Here is a 25,332-nt window from a genome sequence, read left to right on the forward strand (position 1 = left end):
CTTGAGATCCCTGATGCATAGGACATTTAAAATGCACAAAATGTAGCCTTAGATGTCTAAAGTTAACACGCATCTGGTGTGTGTGCACACTCTACTGCAATCTACAGCTGATTCATTATTCAGTAGGTATTTAGCTGATTAGATCCTCTGCCGCACTTAGTAAATCAGCACTACACATTTATTGGCTTTGACAGTAATCAGATTGTGGAGCAAATCAAACACTCACAGTTTCTCATCATCATCATCATGTATTTCATCTTCTCCTTCAGCTGCTGAGGAGACACAGCAAACAAACATTTTGGAGGCGTTCAAGCGATCGTAAGTTTGTTTGTGTGCTTCTGTCTTTCTCATTAGTGTCTGGTAACCGTCTTCATGTCACATTGTTTTAATGAACTGTTCAGATGTTTTTATTTGTTTGAAGGGATTTTCATTTGATATCTTCATATTGCCAGTTGCACTTCATGTTTAGATGCTGCTCTAAGTGTACACAGATTTAGCGGCTAATGCTTCTCATCTTTATACATTAATGATTACATGATACTCTTGCATATCACTGAGGGAGCCGTATGTTGCCAGAAGCTGCTCTTCTGACCAGTTATAATCTCATGGACTGATTGAGTAGGGGTTTTCCCTCATGTCTGAGAGTTCGGCTTCAAGTCCAGCTCTTGACAGTAAAGATTGTGCCATAAGACTGAGCCAGGCTTCTTGTTTGAGTGAAACATAACCCTAAGTCAAAGGTTTAATCACCAGGGAATGCATCCACCAATAGTAATAATACTTGAAAGTCATTTCTAATTGAATCGTCTGCCATAAATGTACATTTAGCAAACATATGCTGTATGCTTCTTTAGTATTTGAACAAAGTAAGTGCTCATTATGTTTCTTTCATTATGTAATGTCATTTATTATAAACACAGTGTTCTCCTGATTGCTTTTTTGTTCTAATTCATTTACCTTGTGTTATTTGCAGGGGAGATGCCGGAGAGGATGCAGGTGACCTGGACTTCAGTGCTTTACTCAAGAAAAGGTTTGGAAGTTGTCCTTTGCTTGCTTAATGTGCATCCTGTAATTTAAGTCTGACTCATTTCAAATGGAATAAATAGTAATAACTTCATTATTACATTTAAGGAACTGATGTCATTCAATGCAAAAAAAAATCATTTAGGTTTTAATTTCAAAGCATTATGTTATATCTGCTGGGTCAGGAGACTGTAAAACCATTTAAAGGTGTATTAAACAATTATAGTATTTCAAGTAATTTAATTACAAGTAATTCAAGTAACGTTATAAACTATTTTTGTCACCTTCGTGGGTGGGGGGAAAGGAGCGAGGACTCAAGTGCAGGGAAAATGGCCATTTATTTATAATAAAATAAAATAAAATGCAAAACAAACTACCCCATGGGGGAAAACATTAACAAAATACACAAACAAACTTGACTCGGCAGGCTGGCAGGGGTCAAGGCTAGACAGGGCTGGACAAGGCAACATATGATGGTGAACTGGCATAGGACAGCAGACATGAGGAGAATATGAGCAGAAGTAATTAACACACAAAAAGGTGAACATAATAAACTAATAATGGGATGACAAAGAGGGTGGGACTAGACAATAGACGGGAAAGCACATGACACAAAGAAACAACACAAGCCATGTGCTCACACAAATCGAGACATGCATCCAATGAGAGAACTCATTAACCGCATGTTCACATGAGACAAAGCAGAGGAGCATGTAAACATGTACCACGTGCTAAACACAACACCAACAGAAGACACGAGCACACGATGAATGAAAACACTCTCCCTGCACTCACACATGCAACGTGCATGTTTCATCCCCGCGCCAACTGAAACCAAAACCAACTAGGCGCTGAGAATGAAGGGTCGAGACGGCGAACATACAAATGACGCCATGACAGAAAATTAGTGCTCGACCTGAGAAAACTCGAGCACAACATACAAGACAAGACAGGACTAGTGTCTAGACTCTGCCACCAAAACAAGACTGGAGTGGCAGAATCCTGACAATTTTTCAGTTTAAACCATCGAAAGTCAATCAAAGGTCTTCCTGGAAAACTGTTATGTTACTGTTATGATTGGACATGTATTTACTTATATATTCAGTTTTAAATATACCTTGCAAATTTATGAACGGAATCTGAAGTAAACACAATATCCCTGTGGGTCCAATACTCCAAATATAAAAACAGTAAAGGTCAGTTCACACTTACAATGCTTATGACGCTATTGTTAATTGTTAAATTAAATGCCAAAATTAAAACAATGGATGAGTATATACCACAACTGTAATGATAAACCAATACAGAATAATGACAACATTGGTAAATTACACTATATTTTACTTTCTAGCCAATCAGAATCTAACAAGAGCTTGAGCTATTAAATGACAGATAACACAACTGCAGTGCATTTTTATAATAAACAGTACACTTGAAAAAAATCCTGGTTGCCTTAAATTTTTAGGCTGAATCAAATTAAGAGTCCATTGAACTTCATTCGTTCATTTTCTTTTCGGCTTAATCCCTTTAATAATCTGGGATCGCCACAGCGGAATGAACCACCAACTTATCCAGCATATGTTCTATGCAGCGGATGCCCTTTCAGCTGCAACCAATCTCTGGGAAACATCCATACACACTCATTCACACACATACACCACGGACAATTTAGCCTACCCAATTCACCTGTACCACATGTCTTTGGACTGTGGGGGAAACCGGAGCACCCGGAGGAAACCCACGCAAACACAAGGAGAACATGCAAACTCCACACAGAAACGCCAACTGACCCAGCCGAGGCTCAAACCAGCGATTTTTCTTACTGTGAGGCGACAGCACTACCTACTGCGCCACCACCTTGCCCTCCATTGAACTTATATTATGTTAAACTGACATAAAACAGCTTGCATAACTTATAAAATGAAGCTAGAACATGATTAACTTAGTTTAATACGTTACAATGACCTAAAAACAAATGCTGTCAGGACTAATTGATCATATAATTTTTTAAAGTGTAGATTATCATACATTTGGATGTATGCTAATGTATTGTTGTTACAATTATCTTTATAGGTATCGTTCTTGGTGTAAATCAAACAAATGTGATGATTATTAATGATATTGGTTTCAATGTACTTCAGGGAGAGGAAGCAGAAGGAGGAGCCTGAGGTGGATGTGGACGTGTGGGAGATTCTGAAAAAAGCTAAACCATGTGATTATGAGAAGATTGCCTTTGAGTACGGCATCACCGATCTCAGAGGCATGCTCACGAGACTGAAGAAGATGAAGAAGGTGGAGCCCAAAAAAAGTGATGGTGAGACACGCTCAAGCACATTGTTCTTCATTTACATACAGATGAAGTGTTCAAATACAATAATAAAATACAATTATTATAACAAAACCAGTGAGGGTTGTATATAATAGGATTGTTTCTATTTCAGCTTTCCTAAAAAAGTTGGATCCTGCTTACTCTGTGGAAAAAGGAAAGAAAATACAGCTTAGTGTGGAGCTGACTGACCCTAATGCTCAAGTCAAATGGCTTAAAAATGGACAGGAGATCAAACCTTCGGCCAAGTAGGAAAATATAAGAGACCAAACTGAACATCAAGTCATTATTAGCTGTTTCCATTTGCCTATTTCATGCATGTGACTCTGGTGATTTTGTGTTGCTTGGTTAATTTTTACAGAAATATTGTATGGCTTGAAATTATTTATTTTTCTTTTATGCAAAAAATCATGCAAATATTAAAGACTAAGTAAAGTAAATATTAAATTCCATGAATTTATTTAGTAAATTTCATACTGTAAACTACATTTTTTTATGTATTTATTGCTAAGCTCTTAATTTAGACAACTTTTTTAAACCCTCAGATTCCGGATTTACAAATAGTTGTCTCTCGTCCAAATATTGTTCAATTACAAACCTCAAATCAAAGGAAAGCTTATTTATTCATCTTTCAGGTTTCCAATTTCAAATCGCAGTATCAATGTATAAAAATGTACACTCATAAGTGGTGTTTTGGTCCAGGGTCACATTTGAGGTTATTGCAAAAAAGAAGCACAGAATGAAAACATGAAGATCCATAGAAATGTTTAATTGAGTTAAATACACAGTGCTCAGTATATATAAGTACACCCCTCACAAATCTATTTTTTAAATTCATATTTTTAAACTTAAGATACCAGTCCAAAAACTAGTACACCCGAATTTATATGTTATAGAAAAATATTAAATACAAATTTAAAAAGGAAAAATCAAGAGAAGCAAATGAGTTGAAAAATGTAGTTTCTTTTTGCAATATTTAGTTTGAATTTAATTGTATTATTATTTCAATTTCTATATGTTTGGTGACTAAAATATTATTTTAATAAATATATCTGTTTAATAAATCTATTTTGTTTAAATGCACCAAAATACAATGCCTATATTCACTGAGAAATGGATTTATATATATTTTTTTACATTGTATCTGATAAAAAGATATGTGCATAAACTACAATAATTATAGCAAAATAAATTCTTAATATTGTTGCAAAATTAACTTGTTTTTAGATTATTTAGCTTGTTTTAAAAAGAAACTCATTTTAAGAGTTTACACTTAGATATTGCTTGATGTTATTAGCAGGTTTGGCATACTGTCCAGGGAAAGAACCCTGAGCTCGTAGATAACTGAGTCTGGTCTTTTAGCATGTAAGGGGATCTGAGATCAACTCCCCTTAGTAAAGAAGGAAAAGGAGGAGATGGGGTGGTGTGGGGGAATCTTTCAAAACGAAGATACGGCAGAAGGGTGAAATTGGTCTATTTATAGTTGGCTTGGCTCAATCTGCTTGGATTTTTACTGATGATTACGGATGAGAGACCAGCGATAAACCAGACCACGTGCTCCTCTCGAAATTAGTTTAAAAACTTCACCTAATTATTTTTCTCTGAAAACAAGTAAAAATGTATTTATCTTGAAAAGGGGTTGGGAACTTTTTTTCAGCAAAGAGCCATTTCTGATTTTTTAAAGAGCCATTGGGGGTGTGTATATAACAAAACCTTTATTTATTTATAAACAAAACCATTATTTATGTCCATGCACAACTCAAACAAATATGATGCATCACAATGTATGAAGAAGGGACAATTTATACATTTTTATAACTTATGAATGTTGTTTGAATTTAAGTGTGTGAGGTTACCATAGAAATGTAAGTTGCTTGCCCTTTATTGGTGTCGCAATTCAAGTTAAACCACAGCACCAAATATGCGCAATGCAAGTCTTTTTATTGTAAACTTAGCTATATTTATTTTACTGTAGAAAATACAATATAAAGAGAATTGTAATTGTATTTTCAATAGGAAACTGATTTCTAGTGACAGTTATAATTTTTTTAAACTTTAAAATATTATTAAAGAGAGACAGCTGGAGAGCCACATATTTTTGGTCAAAGAGCCACATGTGGCTCCCAAGGCATAGGTTCCCTACATGTGGTCTAGAAAATGCATCTTAATTTCAGACTTCTTCATATTTGGACTAGAAACAAGACAAAACCTCTAAGTACGAAAATCATTTTGTGCACTGTGAAAGTCCCAAAAATGATGTTTATTAGTTACAACCTTCATCTATCTTCAGTCGTTTTTCCAAACATCATGTACCCACCTAAAAATGCATGATAACATGACAGAGTCTGTTAATCTGTGTGTCGTCTGCAGTTTTAAGGTGAATCTTATTTACTATGGAGGTCAAAACATAGCTAAAGTGGTATTCCTACTTTTTCTTTATTTCATTATTCATTGAATGCTCTAGCTTCTAAATAAAATAATTTCATTCTTTAGAAAACATGACAATGATTTATTCGCAAATGCTAAATTTTTAAATTGTGAAAAATTTCAATTTGCAGCTTTGGATGGAAGCCTACAGTAGCTAGTGATCACAATGAAAACAGACAGACAGTGTCACGGGGGGCATGAAGGGATGGATGATGATCAATGCCTTTGTGTTGCATTTCTCTCCCTATCTTAGATATGTCTTTGAGAGTGTGGGTGGCATCCGCAAGCTCACTATAAACAAGTGCACCCTAGCTGATGATGCCGCGTACGAATGTGTGGTGGGAGAGGAGAAGAGTTTCACTGAGGTCTTTGTCCAAGGTAAACTGTCATTTTCCCCATCTTCATTATCATCATGACCTGCATCATTACCGCACGCGTTCATTGGAAATTCATCTGTCTCATTTGTTCCGTCTGCTTATCTGTCGTTGTCCTGTGGCCCGTCTGTCCTTGAACGGAAGCCATCTGTCCTATTGATTTTCTTTTTCAATTCCGTCCATTCTGTCTGTCCTTACCTTGTTTTTACTTGAGCCATTTGTTTTTGAGCCAGGTCTTCCGTATTTGTAAGGTATCAGTTTTGTCTGTCATGAATGTGCGCCATCTGCTCCTGTTCTTATTGTATGCTTGTAATTCTCTTGTAAAACTGATGTTGTTTATTGTGTGTTTGAATATACGAATCACTTTTTGGTGTGTTTCACGAACAGAACCGCCTGTCACTATCACTAAGATGTTGGATGACGCCCATGTGGTGGAGGGAGATAAAGTGGAGTTTGAGGTTGAAGTGTCTGAAGAGGGAGCCAATGTCAAATGGTGAGATGTTAATATTAATAAATCAAGAGGTCATATTATTTTAATAACACTTTACAATAAGTTTGTGTTAGTTAATGCATTTATTAACACAAAAAAACTATGAACAATACATCAATTACATTATTTGTTCATGTTAGTTAATAAAAATACAGTTGTTTCTCATGGTGCATTACCTAATGTTAACAAGGAGGGATTTGGTTGTTAATAATGCATTTGTAAATGGTCAACTACGATTAATAAATGCTGCACAAGTTTTGTTCATAATTAGATCATGTTAGTAACTACATTAACAAATAAAACCTATTGTAATGTGTGACCATTATTTTTATATTGTAAATCATCGTGTTGTTACAAATCATATTAAAAGGATTATGTGCACTTGCTGTTAAATATAACTATTTAAGTATATTTAATTATATCAAATTCCAAATAAAGATTTAACGTAAAGTATTGAACAAGTGAAATTGATTTCTCTGTGTGTAAATAGAACAAGGATAATGGTGAATGATTCTTTAATATTGCTGTCACATGTGTGAATTAAGTCAGAATTATTAGCCCCCCCTTTAATTTTGTTTTTCTTTTTTAAATATTTCCCAAATTAAGCTTAATAGAGCAAGCTAATTTTCACAGTACATCTGATAATATTTTTTCTTTTTGAGTAAGTCTTATTTGTTTTATTTTGGCTAGAATAAAAGCAGTTTTAATTTTTTTTTAAAACATTTTGGGGACAAAATTATTAGCCCCTTTAAGCTATATTTCGATAGTCTACAGAGCAAACCATTGTTATACAATATCTTGCCTTATTACCCTAACCTGCCTAGTTAACCTAATTAACCTAGTTAAGCTTAAATGTCACTTTAAGCTGTATAGAAGCATCTTGAAAAATATTTAGTCAAATATTATTGACTGTCTACATAAAGATAAAATAAATTAGTTATTAGAAATGAGTTATTAAAACTGTTATTTTTAGAAATGTGTTGAAATTTTTTTTTCTTTCCGTTAAACAGAAATCGGGGAAAAAATAAACAGGGGGGCTAATAATTCTGACTTCAACTGTATGTACTGTTGGGGATGTTTTTATCCACTTTAGGGTGATTTTATGTGTCTTAATTTGGCCATAACTTTGTGTTTCAGCTAGCGGAATGATTTTTGGGGACATATCCTTAAGGCAAAAAACAGCCACCAACAGTAAATTAGGTAGAAAAAATGAAATCTAACAATACATCAAAGCCAATGTTGTTACTAATCATTCACATGTCCAAGACTGTAATAAAAGGTACAAAAAATTTCAGTTCACAATTACTTTTTATACTGAAAATACATCCTTTTGTGTGTGTTTTTCACCAAATCAGTGTCATTATTTGTGAATTTAGCAATTAAAGAGTTAAAATCCTGTACTTTTCTAAATAATTTAGTAGTTTTGATCAGGACTTAAGTCGATTAACAGATTTATGCAAAATAAAATAAAAAAAAATATTTATTTGATGCATTTTTACAGCAGTTTAATTCAGTGGAAGTTCACATCCCAAACATAACAAAAGGGTAGTAAATTTAAACAGTGCACAAGAGTAAATATTTAGTCTTAAAACTTATTGAAGCTTTAAAACTCACTACCTCATTATCCATCGACATACTCTCTGATTTATCAGGGGCCGCCAGAGGAAGGAACTGCTAATTACTCAGGCATATGTTTTAACAAAGACTATAGAATATACACAAGACATGTCACTCGTATAGTTTTGAATGGAGAAAAGTGTAACTGTCAATATGGCGAATGAAGCCCCGCCTTCTAGTACAGAAGCCAATTATCTCATTTTTATCTAAATACGTGGCTGTCAATCAATTCGGTTGGTGGAGAAAACTGCTCTTCTATGTAAATCACAGGGATTTGGATCCTATTTTAACATCAGGAAAGTAGAATAACAGACTACTGGAGTTTATATGACTTCAGTGTGAAAGTGAACACACTATATCTACACACAGTTCTGTCCAAACAGCTTTTAAAAGTTGAGTTTGCATCATAAGTGCCCTTTAAAATGGTTTTGGTAAAAAAAAAAATGGTAACGTTTATTATTGAAGATATATAGAATAATTTTGTGACCTAATTTAAATATTTAATAAAATGATTAAATAAATATTGCTAAATATTTAATATTGTTGTCCTGTTTGTGATCTATGGGGGTCTGTTCTGCAGCTTGTTAATATTGCACCAAACCAGTGGTTACCAGCTGATTTAGCTGACAAGCTACATATTAAAATGCTAAACACCTCACCAGCTGATTAAATTAATCCCATTTTGAAGGTCAATATTGCTAATTATAATGATTCACCATTAACAAGCCATTATTAACATTAAATAAAGCTAACCTGCAATTTATCTGACTGCTTTTTTTTTGTTTTTCATCTAATTACCAACAATTACTGAACATAATGAATCATTAAACAAGTACTATAGTTGTGTCAAACCCCACAAAAACCTATTAGCCTGTAATAAATGGTACATTTAGTTTTAGATGATGCATTTTTCTCTGTCATTACCTCTCTCTGTCTGACTGCTTGTGCTTTTCAACATTATTAGCCATTTTCGGAAAAGCAGATGGAAGAACATTCAGGTCTTAATGGGATAATTCTCCCCAAAATATTACATTTGCTGTTAATTTACTCACCCTCAGGCCATCCAAGATTTCATCAGAATAACACAAGGGAAGATTTTTAGCTGAAACCGAGGTCCTTGGTGATTCATAAAAAGCAAGTCAAGGGCTACTTGAGTGTCAGAAAACCATAAACAGCAAATCAAAATTACTACACTGATGTCTAATAAAGCAAAAATATTGATCTGTGCAAGATTAGGGTGTTTGATCAGTGGTAATGTTGTTAATAAAAATGATACTTGCTTAACTTGGATGTTCCTACTCATAAACATGTTATAACCGCTGTTCAACCTGACCACAGCTGACTCATGCACAGTAGGTGCTAATAGTGTTGCCATAGAAATGCAACTTGGTGTCAAAATTATGAACACCTCCAACTAGAATGCCACATGTTGTAATTTTATTATTACAGTTAGGTATACTCGTCACTGTGATCTTTTTTTATTTTTATTTTTTAAATTTGATGATTTAATACAAGTGAATTTTCAAGATGAATAAATTATTTTGCTTCTAGCAGGATCCAGACGCTCAATATCAGATGAAAATCTAAAGTATCTTGTAATTCTGAATATATCTTAAAATGTTGCTTTTTTTTTACAATACTTTTTTAAACAATTCTAGACAAACCTCTTCTGAGTTTATGTATTGCAAATCGGAGGGTCTATATTGCACAATTCTGACTTTTTTCCCTCTTTTTTACAATCCTGAGTTTATATCTGAGCAAATCCAGCATTATGATATGACATTTGAAGTAAAAATCTCAAAACATAAATTCACAAGGATGTACATTGAATATTGAATATATATTGGATGTACATTGGTGTATATTGGGGCATTAAGGATGATAATCACAAGGATATACAATGCTCAGCATATGCAAGTACACCCATCACAAATCTTTCTTTTAAAATCCTATTTTTAATAGGAAGCTATACAATATTATATTTGTGCATATACATTAGATTAATTAGTACTGAAGCCAAATCTGGGGCTTATCTAACAAAATAACTTACGATAACAGTCCAAAAACTAGTACACCCAAATTTATATGTTAAAAATATTAATATGTTAGAAAAATATTAAATACTAATAAAAAAAAGAGGAAAAATCAAGAAGCAAAAAAATTGAAACATTTGTTGTTGTTGTTTGTAGGTTGTTATTTTTTGTTTTGAATTTAATTGTATTCTCTTTCAATTTCTAAATCTGTTTGGTGACTAAAATATTATTTATTAAATATTTGTTTAATAAATCTGTTTTGTTCAAATACACCAAAATACATTGCCTATATTCACTGAGAAATGGATCAAAATATTCATTTTCAAAATGGGGTTACTCAATTATGCTGAGCACTGTATATTGAAACATTTGTTTTCCAAAACTACACACCACAGAGTTACGGGATCAGAAAAAAAATAAATTCGTAAACATTTTTTATATTTTAAATAAGGAAAATAAACATGCGTTATGAATGTGACCAAAAAGTTTACTAGTTTGCAGTATACAACATACTTTGTAGAAATTCTGTGAACTAAACTGCACAACGTAAAAGAAATCATGCTAATCAAAAGGATGAGAGTTGGCTCTCTATAGCACAAACATGATTGATTTTATTTTACATTTTTGCATTTATAAGGAAAAACTTTCATATGAATCTTTCCGTTATGGATGTGATAGTCATGTAATTGCCACTTGTGTGACTTTGGTAAATCAAATATAATTGTTTGAAAACATTGACAGATACATTTCTGAGTATTTTACAGTCCTGTTAAATACAAGCCCACACAAAAAATCTTAGAAGGGGTTTTGCTATTTTGGTGAAAATTTTCTTTTTTCTATTTCCATTTTTTTTTTGACATTTTATATTTCATTACCAGATTCTATCTATAATTGTGAGTGATTTCACTTACAAGCTTACCTCATTTTGACATTTTGTCCCACCATATCAAGATTGCATCTGACAATTCTTGAAAAAGTGATGTGTTATATTAAATGGTACTTGCTTGTCCTAGATGCTGCAACCCATATAAACATAAAATAAATGTTGTAACCACTATATAACTGCAGCTGATTCATGCAGGCATTGATAGTTTGGAAACCTATGACTAGAAAATCATTAGAAAAAAAAAGCAATTTGAAGTTCAATTCCTGATCTCATGTGCTAACTAAACTATTTTATGCACTGTCAGAAAAGTGCCTAATTTGTATGTTTTCATACGATTTCATTTGCATGAAAATGTATGATTTTTAGCGGGAAACATTCATCAAACCCCACCCCTAAACAAATCATACTAAAATGTACTAATGAGATCATACAAATAAACCAATAATAACAATAAACCCCTATATCAAAATGTTATGAATTACCATGAGATTGTGTTGGCAATTTCATGCTAAAGAAATTATTTTTGGGCAGCAATGGTTAGCACTGTCGCCTCACAGCAAGAAGGTCGCTGGTTTGAGTCCCAGCTGTGCCAACTGGCATTTCTGTGTGGAGTTTGCATGTTTGCATGAGGAATGTTGGCGTGGGTTTCCTCCAGGTGCTCCGGTTTCCCCCACAAGTTCAAAGCCATTCACTATAGATGAATTTGGTGAGCTATTGTCCATAGTGTATGTGTGTATGTCCTGGTACTCCAGGTTGGAGGTTGCGTAAACATATTCTGGGATAGTTGGCGGTTCATTTCGCTGTGGCGACCCCTGATAAATAAGGGACTAAGCTGAAGGAAAGTGAATAAATTATTTTGTCTCTAGTAGAATCCAGCCTCTTAAGTATCTTAAGTATAGTTCAATCCATCCCTACAGTGTTCTCCTATATCAAAGGCCTGCACAGACTTTCCCCTCTTTTGCTCTGCCTCTTTCTGTCATGTCCCATTTTGTCCATGCTTGTTCCCTTTCTGCTGGTCCCAGTCGTTCTTTTACCTTCAGTCATCTTGGAGTAGATTGCCTTCCTCAGTTTCTTCTTATGAACATTATTTCCATCTTAGTCTTTCTCTGTCTCACTCTCCCTCTCTTCATCTCTCTCAGGATGAAGGATGGTGTGGAACTGAGCCGAGATGGAAAGTATCGCTTTAAGAAAGATGGGACAAAGCACTGGCTCATCATCAATGAGGCAACCACAGAGGACATCGGGACATACTATGTGTACACCAGCGGAGGGGAGTCCAAGGCAGAGCTGGAAGTGGAAGGTACTTCTTTTAAAAGAATAAAGTGACAGCTCTCCCTTCTGCCAGTTGGCTGATATTTCAGTATTATTTCTGTGCTTATTTTTAGTATCAGTTGCCTCATGGTCCTTTTTGTTTTGTTCTATAGAAAAAGAACTGGAAGTTTTGCAGAGTATAGCTGATCTGACAGTGAAGGCAGCAGAACAGGCGGTCTTCAAATGTGAAGTTTCTGATGAGAAAGTGACTGGCAAGTGGTTCAAAGACGGGGTTGAGGTCATCGCCAGTGACCGCATCAAAATGTCACACATTGGCAGGTATATCAACTCGCTTGCTTATCGATTGATGCATAAGCAAGCTCACTTCATCCTTGACCTTGCGAATATTGTTTTATACCAGGACCCTAAAACCGATTAGTCATCAAAAATGTCAGCTATGCTCTTGTGTTCCTTCTTGGTAAAAATAGTGTGGCCTACACTTCTTGTATTGTGGTAACATTAGGTCTCACTCTCTAAGCATCTGTATGTAAAGCTAAAATGTAAATTCGTAAATAGGAACATCTGAAACCCCATTCATTGGAAGGTTTTAAGCAACGTCTGTAAAGAAATCCCTAATATGGAGATGGTTTGGGGCGTCTTTTATGCAAATGGACAATTTTGTGCAGATGGCCACTCATTTAGAATACTTCAAATTCATTATTATACAGTAACAAGCATGACTGTGTTGCGCATACATGTGTTTAGCAAAGAAAATGGTGAAAGATTTAAAGCAAATCTAAATAAATACAAATGATCCAGGCAGTTATTCTTAAAGAGATACGTTATTTTAATTTTCAGGACTCACAAGTTGGTTATCAGTGATGTAAAACCCGAGGACGCAGGAGATTACACGTTTGTGCCAGAGGGTTATGCTCTTTCTCTTTCTGCCAAGCTCAACTTCTTGGGTAAGAGAGTAAATCAGTTTTGTTTTTACACATGATAAATCTCATCAGCGGCTAACTGTGTGTTTTTGTACACACAGAGATCAAGATTGATTACGTTCCACGTCAAGGTAAATGTCTTTTGTGCAACAGCAAATCTAACAATATAGTTTTGTACACTGTAATAAATGCAGGGTTCCAGATAATTAATTCATGTTGACCCAAGTTAACTTAACACTTTTAATACATTTATGTGAATTGTGGACATAAAAAATTCTGGACATTAAAAAATTAAGTTGTCCCAATGAAATCTCAAGAATTGTATTGTTTGAGCTCATTTTAATGAAGTAGTTTGAATAAGCAAAAATAAATATTATAAATATATATATATATTTTTTTTGGAGTGTAAGGTGCAAGTTCTTTTTCATGTCACAATCCTTTCTGTTTGATACCCAGAACCACCAAAAATCCACCTGGACACCACCGGCAGCATGGTCAACAAAAACACCATTATTGTCGTTGCCGGAAACAAGCTCCGTTTTGACGTTGACATCACAGGCGAGCCCCCTCCCACTGTCGCATGGAAAAAGGGAGACACGGTGAGAGCCTGCTTGCAGATTGTCATGTACTCTCATCTTATGTGACCCATGTGGATTTGCTTTTAGGAGCTTGAGTGAGAAAACCCTGCCGAAAAGACCCATACAGTGGATTTTACATTCCATCTAGCTTCACAATCTGTTAGGTCATTGGTCAAACACTGATGAACGCCAATTCGTGTTGGCCTTTCTAGCATAAAAATATACTCCAATTTATAACTCATCATTCATCCATTTTCTTTTCAGCTTTATTTATTTTCTTTATTAATCTGGGGTCACCACAGAGGAATGAACTGCCAACTTATCCAGCATATGTTTTACGCAGCGGATGCCTTTACAGCTGCAACCCATCGCTAGGAAACACCCATACACTCTCATTCAAACACATACACTGTGGACAATTTAGCTTACCCAATTTACCTATAGTGCATGTCTTTGGACTGTGGGGGAACCCAGAGCACCCGGAGGAAACCCATGTCAACATGGGGAGAACATGCAAACTCCACACAGAAATGCCAACTGACCCAGCCTGGACTTAACCCAGCGACCTTCTTGCTGTGAGGCAACAGCGTTACCTACTGCACCACCCCCAATTTATAACATATTTTTGTTTTACACATGATATAGAAATCAAATATAACATCTGCAGTATTTTGGCTTGCTCAAAGACATGTTTTTTTTTTTTTTTTGGTGCAGGAGATTTCACAGGCTGAAGGGCGCGTGAGAGTAGAGACCAGGAAGAATTTGAGCTGTTTTGTTATTGAAGGGGCTGAAAGATCCGATGAGGGCCTCTATCATATCACCGTAACCAACCCAGCGGGAGAGGACAAGGCTGATGTTTTTGTTAAGATAGTTGGTGAGTTACATTACACAAATGCAAATGAAACAAATGCAACCCTATATTTCTTATGTCATATCAGCATTTTCCTGTCTGTTCATTAGGAATCTTCACCCTAATTTTTTTTTTCTGTGCTGTGTTCAGATGTGCCTGATCCACCGGAGAATGTGAAGTGTTTGGGCGTGGGAGAAGACTCCGCTTCCATTGAGTGGGAGCCACCCAAATTTGATGGTGGTGTTCCAGTGAAAGGTAAACCAGATTCTCAACGCTTGCAATATTTTGTCTGTGGATTTATGGAAGTCTGTTTTTACTACAGGATTTAAAAAAGTTCTTGGAGTTCAGAGAAAAAGTAAACATTTAAGAACTGCAAGATATTAAATAAGATAACTTGGAATTATGATGAGTTAGATATCTAGAGTTTATATCTTGCAATTCTGAATTTTCCTCAAAATTCTAAGTATATAGCTCGCAATTCTGATTTTAATTCAATTTTAAAAATCTAGATTGCTTACTTACAATTTTAGCTAGGGCAGCATGATTTGGTGAAAAAAAATCTAATTTCAATTTATCTGATCAAAATTTGCGATTTCAAAAGCAATTTACTATAATTTCAAAAAAAGCTGCATGTTTGATGTGGTGGTTTTAACAGCAACAAAAAAAAAGAAAGACCAAGCATAATCTCAAAGTACACTAGACTACTGTTTTTGAAAAACAAAAATCCAATTAAGTTGTGATATGTCATGACAAATTAAGAAAATAACTACAGTATTTTAAATTCAATTAAATATAATATTTATAAAATCGAATATATAGATATATAAAACCTTTACATTTAGATTGTTACATTTTTCATTGACAGTCATTTTTCATTGACAGTGCTTTCCATACACAATTTTAGATTTTACTTCACAGCACAACAATTCTTGTATTAAAATGTATAATTTATAAATATATTTATATTTTTATATTATTTGCAATACAATTTTGTCCTTGAATTCAAACAGTCAGATATATGAACTTTAATTTTACCTGCTCAAAGAAAGCACTCTTTGAATATATCAAACAAAACACAAGTACATGCATAGAACAACATGAGCGTTTATAGCAAATAGAGAGAGAGAGAGAGAGAGAGAGAGAGAGAAGCAGAGATGGAGTTTACAGCTTTCATTTTCTCCATAGCAATGAAATAGGTGCTTGTAACAGTTGTCTGCCTTTTAACTAACATTAGTTGGATTGTTCTAATTTCACACACTCGCCTCCCTCGCCATCGAAATAATCGTAGCTTTTGTGATTTGAAAATTCAATTTTGCAGGTCTAATTCTGGCACACAATTTGTTTTGTATCCCAAAAATCTGTCTATAAGTTTAAATATCCAGACTGACACCGACACAAGGAGTCATGGTGTTAATTTGTTTCTTTTAGTGACAGCAGTAAAAAAATGGAACAATTATTTGAACTGTGCAACTGTACAAGCTAAAAATGAACATTTATTTTTATGGGCTTCTGGAAGAACAGTTCGAGTACACTACTAGTACATTTATATTAGTATACTTACTAAATAAAGTATACTTTTATGCTTGACCTTTGCTTAAGTATACTTCTTTTTCCTAAAGGTGTATTTACTAACTTACTTACTAAGATCAGTCTTGTACAGCCAGGGGGAGTATTGCCACTCTGACAGCCAAGTTGGGTCAAAGCTAGGGATGCTCCGATCAGGGTACTCCTACAGAGTACTGATTTCTTGTCATGGTGATCGGCCGATACTGAGTACCGATTCTAATGCTTCAAGTTTTATAATGCATTGAGCACATTTTCCCTCTAAGTATGAACCTTAAGAGAAGATCTTGCCTTATCTAAGAGAATAAATCAGGGATGCTACATATAATCCCTTAAACACGTCTTATATAACATTTAGTGTGGACATGTCATGGCTAGAAGCAGCTTTACAGAAAATAATTCATCCTTTCATTTTACTCTGGCTTAGTCCCTTATTTACAGCGGAATGAACTGCCACAGAAAATAATATAACACAGATAAAAATTATTATGAAAAAATACAATGCAATTTGGAAACACTGCAAATGATGAAAGAAGAATTCAACATGTCTTAATCAAGAAAAAGTTTGGAGTGTATGTTTGATGCATAAGAATTAAAATACACACCTATAAATCTAATACTTCTTTACTAAAAGGAAACAGGTCTATTTATAGCATTCTTTTCTAAAATAGTTCTATTCTATTCTAATTCTAATCTAAAATTCTATTACAAGAATTTATATTATTAAATATTCATGTTAAAAAATAAATTAAGTTTTATTTATCTTATAATTCCAGCCAGCTTTTAGTGAATTTGCAATATTGTCAGAACAGAACTTTCAGTTGTTATTTGTAAAAAGACCTAAATACATGCAAGACCATTCAAATATTTTTTTGGGGGATGGGGGGTTGGGTGCCCCCTAATATAATGGTAAGGGAAACACTTATATCTTGCATTTTTCTTTACATTATGAGATTATATCTTGCAATCATATATTCATGTTACAATTTTGTGTCTATTTATAACCATTATACATTTACCTCCCCATTCGGACCATTTGTCTTCCCATTTGACAATTCTTAGTAATTTTTTTGCCGTTCTGAATTGTAACTATACATTACTTAATAATCAAATAAATAATTAAGCAAGTAAAAAATTGCCTTCTCACATGCAAGGGATACCACTTCTACCGTTGGCTGTACTTCCAGGTTACCTGATGGAGAGGAAGAAAAAGGGATCTTCCAGATGGACAAAGCTGAACTTTGACATTTACGAGTCTACAACCTACGAAGCTAAGAAGATGATTGAGGGTGTGTTCTATGAGATGAGGGTGTTTGCTGTTAATGGTATTGGCATCTCTCAGCCCAGCGCCAACTCTCAACCCTTCATGCCCATCGGTTGGTTCTTTATTAGACAGCTTGGAGTAACAATTGGTTTATTATGCTGCATTCTCAACAAACTCAGTCAGCGTTAATCCTCCTGCTGTCCTATTTCTTCATAGCTCCAACTAGTGAACCAACTCGCCTGACAGTGGACGACATTACAGATGGTACCTGTGCTCTAAAATGGCTTCCCCCTGAGAGGATCGGAGCTGGTGGCCTTGACGGGTACTTCATTGAATATTGTGTCGAGGGAGGTGAGCGGATTGCCTTCTCAGTTTTAAACCATTACAATGACGTAATCGATTTAGATCTTTTTTTGACATGTTTACAAATCTTGTTGGTTTGCCGCTTGCTTTGCCGCTGGTGCAACTTACAGCCACTGAGTGGGTGAAAGCCAACGAGACCCCCGTTGAGAAGAATAGTTACAGGGTCAGAGGGCTGCCTGTTGGAGAAAAGATGCTGTTCAGGGTGACAGCTGTGAACAGGGCTGGCCTTAGCCCTTGGGCTGTGCTGGCGCAAGCTGTCACCATTCGGGAGATTGTTGGTGAGCCTCATACATGCCTCCAAACATACATACACACAACAAAACACTCTCTTGGTCATCCAGATTGCTCTCTGAAACCAGAATTGTTAGCATAGACAAATCAGACTTGCCTATGACGCACTGAACATGATGTAAACACCCCACTCTCCGTGTTGTCCTTTTCAGCATGTTTCCTTCTGTCTTTTTCTCCTCTTCATCTCTCTCAGAGAGTCCTAAAATCCGCCTCCCACGGCATCTTAGGACTAAGTACATCAAACAAGTGGGTGAGAAGGTCAACCTTGTCATTCCTTTCCAGGTCAGTCATGCACACACATTCTTCTGCACTGTACTTGTGCAGTGCTACTTTGCTGTCGAGTCGGTGGTCTTACACCATGTCAACTGTTATTAGGGCAAACCACGTCCGATGGTGACCTGGCTCAAGGATGGCGCACCAGTAGACACTGGGCTGGTGAATATCCGCACAAGTGACAAGGACACCATCCTGTTCATCAGGCAGTCAGTCAGAGAGCACTCTGGTCTGTACACCCTGTGTGTGCAGATTGAGAACATGGAGGACAAAGCAAATCTTGAAATCCAGATTGTAGGCAAGTGTTCAATCACAGGTGCCAATTTCAAAACCAGAAGATGAAAATTGTGATGGGAAGTTTGGATCCTTTTACTGACTCGGACCTTTGAGTCTTATCAATTGAGATAAACAAATCTTTTTTCGAGTCATTTCGTTCTATTTGCCAAAATATCATTAATATGTTACGAGTTGCTTCCAAACACATCTACAACTAGCCCAAAGGTTGACACGGCTAGTCCCGCATTAGCTAATGTATGATTCACCAATCAGATGATTCCTAACTTAGTATAAATAACCAGTGTCTTACCTTAGTCATCATCTTGGAAGAATCCCCCCCTACCACCCCTTCTTTTCCTCTATAGGGCAGCACGGCGGCCCAGTGGCTAGCACTGTTGCCTCACAGCAAGAATGTCTTTGGTTCGGGTCTTTAACTGGGGGTTCTCAAGATCTACCTGAGTTCAAACTCCCCTCTTGCCCTGCAAACGAGAGGAAGCCCCGGGCTCGAGGATCTTATGAGCTCAGGGCTCTCTCCCGAGAGAGCATGCCAAACAAGCTTTATTACCAATCATCAGCTAAGTGTGAACTCTTAAAATGCATATGATCGACTTCTGTCTTTCACGGGATGAATGAAGGACTCAAAAAGAGCACTTGAGAGATAAAAGGATCAAATCTTTTTCCGGCTCTAAATGTGTATGACTGGCTTCTGTCTTTCACGTTACTTTCTGAGTTTCACAACTCAAAAGACTTGAAAAATGAATGAAACCACCTGCACAAATGTGCGCATGCACGGATGAACAAATCACTCCCTGAGGGGACTCGTTGTTCCCGAGTCACATTAAACAATTGTTCAAAATGAGCGAATCGTTCAAGAACAACCCATCATTAGTAAATAGCACAAAATTAACCAGGTTCATCCTACTGGTAAAAAGAACCAATGCTAACATTGTATTTCATGATGTGCAGCACAAACAAAAATGTTTAGTGTTTCATGACTCTTTAAATGACTACTACATGGTGCGCATTTGTGACTTATGAAGTAATTAATGAAGTGAAGTATTTCATGATCTTTTAATTATTTACCCTTTTTGACCACCAAAAGAGCGATAGCAAGCTGTAAGAGGAGAAAAAGTAAAACAGGACTGGGAAAGGACCTTGGGCCCCAAGCGCTGTTGTGCGATATAAACACTGCCCGCAAGGCTGTCTCTCTGAATTTTTTCAGCTTGACATGCCGTCATAAAAATGCATTGCTCATGGCAAGATGCTCAGAAAACAGCATGAGATGTGATTAGATGACCAAAGACATCTGTCACAATGTGTACGGCGGTAGTCACAAAATGTGCAGTTTACCTTAATAACAATCCTGATGTAAAATATCTGAGTGAGCCATTCCTAAGTTGTATTTTAAGGGTATAGTTCACTCAAAATTAACATTTGTTGACCTTTAAGCTGCTTTACCATGGATGTCATTCAGTAGCATCAACTACTTGATTACCAACATTATTCATTCATTCATTTTCTTTTCAGCTTAGACCCTTTTTATTATTCTGAATGAACCGCCAACTTATCAAACTTTACGCAGCGGTTGCCCTTCCAGCTGCAACCCATCACTGGGAAACATGCATACACTCACATACACTACGGACAATTTAGCTTACCAAATTCACCTATACCACGTCTTTGGACTTGTGGGGGAAACCGGAGCACCCGGAGGAAACCCACGTGAACACGGGAAGAACATGCAGACTCCACACAGAAATGCTAACTGATCCAGCTGAGGCTTGAACCAGCGACCTTCTTGCTGTGAGGCTATCCACTGCGCCACCGTGATGCCCTACCGACATTATTCTTTAAATATCTTCCTTTATATTCAACAAAACAAAGAGTTTGGGATGAACTATTCCTTTAAGGCTGTTGAAGAAGCTGCTCAATAATTTTTTGGGATCATTCATATCAACTTTATAGACATCACTAGATGACAAAATTAGAGTATTAAACGGCACAGTTCAAAAGTTTCATTTCCCTGCGAAGTGAAACGTGAATCAGGTTAAATTTGCAATCCTGTGAAAACTGTTTGAGGATCACTTTCAAAAGTGACGTTAAATTTCCACCTCCTAAACCTTCAGAAAGGTTTCATATTAAACACTTACACTTTTCACCGAAATCGAGGATGTCATAGGTCAGTTCGGTTGCAGGGATTATTCTGCGGGGTGTTGTTTGGATTATTCCTGGTGTTGAACGGGATTAGGATAGGATTAGGGGACACTCACTCTGTGTTCCCGCTGGGAGGTAAGCTAATGAGAGTGCAAAAACCCTTCAGATGAGCCAGACAGCCATTTAGTCACAGTTTGCTGCCAGCATCCCAGCAGCCTGCCCAGGATTAATGCCAACCGCTCCCAGCCGCAAACTCGAACTCTCTCGCTCTCAAGTCTTTTTTTTTAGGCTTGATCTCACTATCCCTACCTCATGCTCATGTGTTCAATCTCTCTCTTTTTCCTCTTCCTCATTATTTGATCCCTCTTTCATTTTTATCATTCCTCTGCTCACTCACTTGTAGCTTCTTCTCCAATTAGCTCATGATAATTAGTCTCAAATTAGAAGAGTGTAGCGGTGTCAAGCTCTACAGCAATTTTTTTTTTCCATTCCTTTCCCATAGACAAGCCTGGGCCACCAATGGCTGTCACTGTCACTGATGTTTGGGGCTTCAATGCTGCTTTAGAGTGGAAGCCTCCAAAAGACAATGGCAACACTGAGATCATAGGCTATACCGTCCAGAAGGCTGACAAGAAAACCAAGGTAAATCCAAATCAGCAACAGGACCCCTTGGCCAAATATAAGCGGACATTCTTTTCTATTTAACAGGTTTGGTTAAGTCACTAAAAGTCAGCATGAACTAAAAGTTTCTGAGACTTTTATTTCGCTTTGTTGATGTACTTCCAACTGAAATGGAATATTAAGGTGGGGACGGGACTTTCTTTTTGTGCATCATTCCCTCATAGCATACTAACAGTAAGAGGGACATGGTTAAGAATGTTGTGTCTAAAAGATGTCAAACTGATATCAACAGAGTAGTACAGCCACTCCAAATGCAGAAGCAAATGGTCAGGCTTTGACTGAAGATTACCAAAACATTGTTTTAACTTGCATTCATTAACTTGCACTGATTAATTGTTTACTTAAAAAATAACAGTGACTACATTTACATGGATATCAGTAACCAAATTAGTTGACTTAATCTGAATAAGACAATAATATGAATAAGGTGTTTACATGAGTTGCTTTTTGAATGTTCCTTTCATGATCCCGTTTCACATGTTATAGCACATAATTCGATTCACGCCATTTCGTCAATTTCGGGCATTTAATTTTTAATTTGTTTGTTTGCAGTTTGGCATTTTATGCATGCCAAACAATGACAAACGAGATACTGGATGCATGTATGAACTGCTGAAAGAGTGTATTTTAACCTAATTATCCCAACGACTCCCATATGATTTGTTTAGCAATTAATTTGTTCCCAAACTCCTCCTTAGCATGATGCTAATCTGCGCTGATTGGTTCGATGACCCAGTCTGTTGCGATTGGTCAACTGCTTTCAGCTTATCAACATTGTTGAAATAGTCAGAGTGCAGATTGTATGTGTGAGCTCATTGCAGGAGTGCATTAAAGCAATGCAGTTAAATGCCAGTATATTTCTCTATTCTGAAACATGACACACATTCAGTATTAATCCACACAGTGGCAAAAGCTGAACTACTTTAAAACTTGACCACCGCACATGTGTAGGAACAGCTGACAGTGGCCATAGCAATGACGAACGGCAGTGAATTGACCACACAAATGCATTTAAATCCGTAAACAACTCAGCGTGGGTCGCGTTTTCAACATGGTTTTAGACGCGATATGAGAATATAAGGAGTTAACCAGAACAGTACAAGCCGCATGGAGCAGTTACAACAAAACAATGTTTTGAATTTCCCTGTTGTGAATTTCTCTAATCCGGGTCATGGCACCAAGTTGGTGTAAAAAAAGTAAACTAGGAGAAGATAGGAGAACCCAGTTTTTTGGAGACTTGAAACAAGCAGAATTCCTTTATTGAGACGTGTTGGTTAATCTGCAGTCAAACAGCGTCTTCAAGAAGTCCATGTGTCTGCAGAGCCTATCGGAGGTCTGTAGTCTGCGAGAATTATCACAAGTCTAAATTAAGACAAAGATGTCCTGTCTATATTGTCTTAGGAGGAGGGGAGATGGCTAAACAAAGCATGCAAATACAGTATTGGAGTCAGCATGATAACTGGCATATAGGTGTTAGAAACCGGCCTAGCAACTGACCACACAAGTTAATCAACAAAAGTGTTTTTTGTAGCATGAAAGCATCACCCGAAGACAAAGGCAGAGTTGTTATAAGCCTGATCAAAGCATTTGCATCACTCTGGCTTAGCCTGTAGTCAGAAAGACAAAGGTAAATGTCCCTCATGGCTGGACTGTTAATAAAATGATATTATCAAAAACCAAAGAATATAACTTTTCAGTTATATGTAGATTATTGTTCATTTGAAAGTAGATTATAAATCAAGCTGACCCAGATAGAGATCCTCAAATTCTCAACAATTTGCCACACCCCTCACACTTCAGACCATAGCGTCTTTGCAACAAGATTTAACCGGGATCTGATACAGTGTTTGTCGTCTTTTTTTTTTGCTACAGTGTTTGTTGTGCGTTTCAATTTTCCCAGGTCTGCGCACGCAACAAATGGGCGGAGCTAGATTTCTGTGTTGATGTCACACTTTTATAGATGAATCAATAGTTTTAAACACAGCACATTTTCAGATTTAAGCCGATATTTCACTTCACTTAGAGCTTTGCTATGTACTGCATGGAAGGTCATTTTCAAAAACCCAGAATAGGAGCTCGTTAATTTAATAAACCCCATTCAGAACATGCATGATGTATAATGAATAAATATATATAACATTTAAATATCTATTACGCTGAACAATGGTGAAAATGGTTTCACGCATATTTAGAAGTTATTTGAAACAATAAATAATAATTGAATCATCATTTTTTGTATATAAATTTTAAAAATCTATAAAATTACTTTTGTTAATAAAATTTTTGACACCAAAATAAGACATTTTACACATACTATACAATGACAGATACTTAGATAGCCAATGCAACACACAGAGCAGGTACACTCATTTACTGATTGTTTCTCAACATACTTTTAACCACAATGCAAGTACAAATGTCTGTTTTCAGTTTCTCCACTTGGAGATTCTTTATTTGCACGCCTGTTTCTCCACAAATCTCTCTCTTACTTGCTTTAGGAGTGGTTCACGGTTCTTGAACACAATCGTAGGCCGAGCTGCACTGTGTCTGATCTGGTGATGGGGAACGAGTACTTCTTCCGTATTTTCAGTGAGAACATCTGTGGCATGAGTGAGGAAGCTGGACTCAGCAAAAACACAGCTGTCATCTCCAAAACAGGTACCTACATGGCCTTTAAAAATTCATCTCCAAACACTGAATATTGCATTATATGAACATTATTGCAATATTGTGTCTCTGAAGTGATATGCAGTATGTAATGTGCATTCTTCTAACTGTCTCTTTCTTTTAGGTCTTCAATACAAACCCCAACCCTACAAGGAAAAAGACATGAACAGCTCTCCGAAGTTCATCACTCCTCTGGTGGACAGGTCTGTTGTGGCAGGTTACAGCGCTGCCATCAGCTGTGCTGTCCGTGGGTGCCCGAAAGTAAGTGTTGGCATAGTGCGTGACTAAATAAACCCATTCATCCATGCAGATGTTTTTAAGCCACTTAAGCGACAATGCTCTCTCTCCTTCTCCTTTGTTCTCCTCCCAGCCAAAGATTATATGGATGAAAAATAAGATGATTATTGGAGAGGATCCAAAATTTCTCATGCAGAATAACCAGGGTGTGCTGACTTTAAACATCCGTAAGCCCAGCTTGTTTGATTGCGGAAAGTATACATGCAAAGCCATCAACGACCTAGGAGAGGATGAAGTGGAGTGCAAGCTGGAGGTTCGAGGTATGGCCAAAAGCATTTGTGGGCTCCATTGTGTAACTCTGACTTTAATGTTTAGTGACACACAATATATTGGCCCAATCCCATTTAAATTTTTTTACCTCTACCCCTTCAAATTTTACCCCTAAGAAATGGGACATCACTACAACGTCATCACGAGCTTGTACTTTATATGAGATCGATGATGGTGATGGCTGTAGTTATTCTAGTTGCGTTATTATTTTGGTATTTATTTTTAGGAAATCACTAAAGGCAACGATATAATTTTATCGTAATGATATAATGTGGCAGTAAGCTTGTAGCTGTTGTGCATTTACACCGTGGTCATATTCATCTTATATAAAAAAAAAAAATCACACAAAAACAACATTAACATTATACCAAACAATGTAAAAAGGTCATTCCCAGCCACTAGACTAGGGCTGGGCGATTTGGCCTAAAATCTAAATCTTG

At 36.3% G+C, this 25,332-nt stretch overlaps 1 protein-coding gene across 3 annotated transcripts in view; it reads left to right on the plus strand.

The window, feature by feature from the left end:
- mybpc2a (myosin binding protein Ca) overlaps positions 1-25,332 on the plus strand; it is a 59,259-nt gene that overhangs the window by 31,846 nt on the left and 2,081 nt on the right. For all 3 annotated transcript variants that reach the window (XM_056453592.1, XM_056453593.1, XM_056453594.1), the window contains 22 exons: positions 270-318; positions 971-1,027; positions 3,162-3,334; positions 3,462-3,594; positions 6,027-6,151; positions 6,535-6,640; positions 12,313-12,473; positions 12,598-12,763; positions 13,283-13,389; positions 13,467-13,496; positions 13,822-13,964; positions 14,658-14,817; positions 14,944-15,048; positions 17,544-17,732; positions 17,837-17,971; positions 18,094-18,261; positions 18,468-18,556; positions 18,650-18,845; positions 21,480-21,619; positions 24,157-24,316; positions 24,450-24,586; positions 24,696-24,882. In XM_056453592.1, the coding sequence (XP_056309567.1) occupies positions 270-318; positions 971-1,027; positions 3,162-3,334; positions 3,462-3,594; positions 6,027-6,151; positions 6,535-6,640; positions 12,313-12,473; positions 12,598-12,763; positions 13,283-13,389; positions 13,467-13,496; positions 13,822-13,964; positions 14,658-14,817; positions 14,944-15,048; positions 17,544-17,732; positions 17,837-17,971; positions 18,094-18,261; positions 18,468-18,556; positions 18,650-18,845; positions 21,480-21,619; positions 24,157-24,316; positions 24,450-24,586; positions 24,696-24,882 (2,916 nt within the window). The remainder of the gene's footprint in view (positions 1-269; positions 319-970; positions 1,028-3,161; positions 3,335-3,461; positions 3,595-6,026; positions 6,152-6,534; positions 6,641-12,312; positions 12,474-12,597; positions 12,764-13,282; positions 13,390-13,466; positions 13,497-13,821; positions 13,965-14,657; positions 14,818-14,943; positions 15,049-17,543; positions 17,733-17,836; positions 17,972-18,093; positions 18,262-18,467; positions 18,557-18,649; positions 18,846-21,479; positions 21,620-24,156; positions 24,317-24,449; positions 24,587-24,695; positions 24,883-25,332) is intronic.

The sequence above is a fragment of the Danio aesculapii genome, chromosome 3, assembly GCF_903798145.1.
Source record: "Danio aesculapii chromosome 3, fDanAes4.1, whole genome shotgun sequence".
In the NCBI taxonomy this organism is placed as follows: domain Eukaryota; kingdom Metazoa; phylum Chordata; class Actinopteri; order Cypriniformes; family Danionidae; genus Danio; species Danio aesculapii.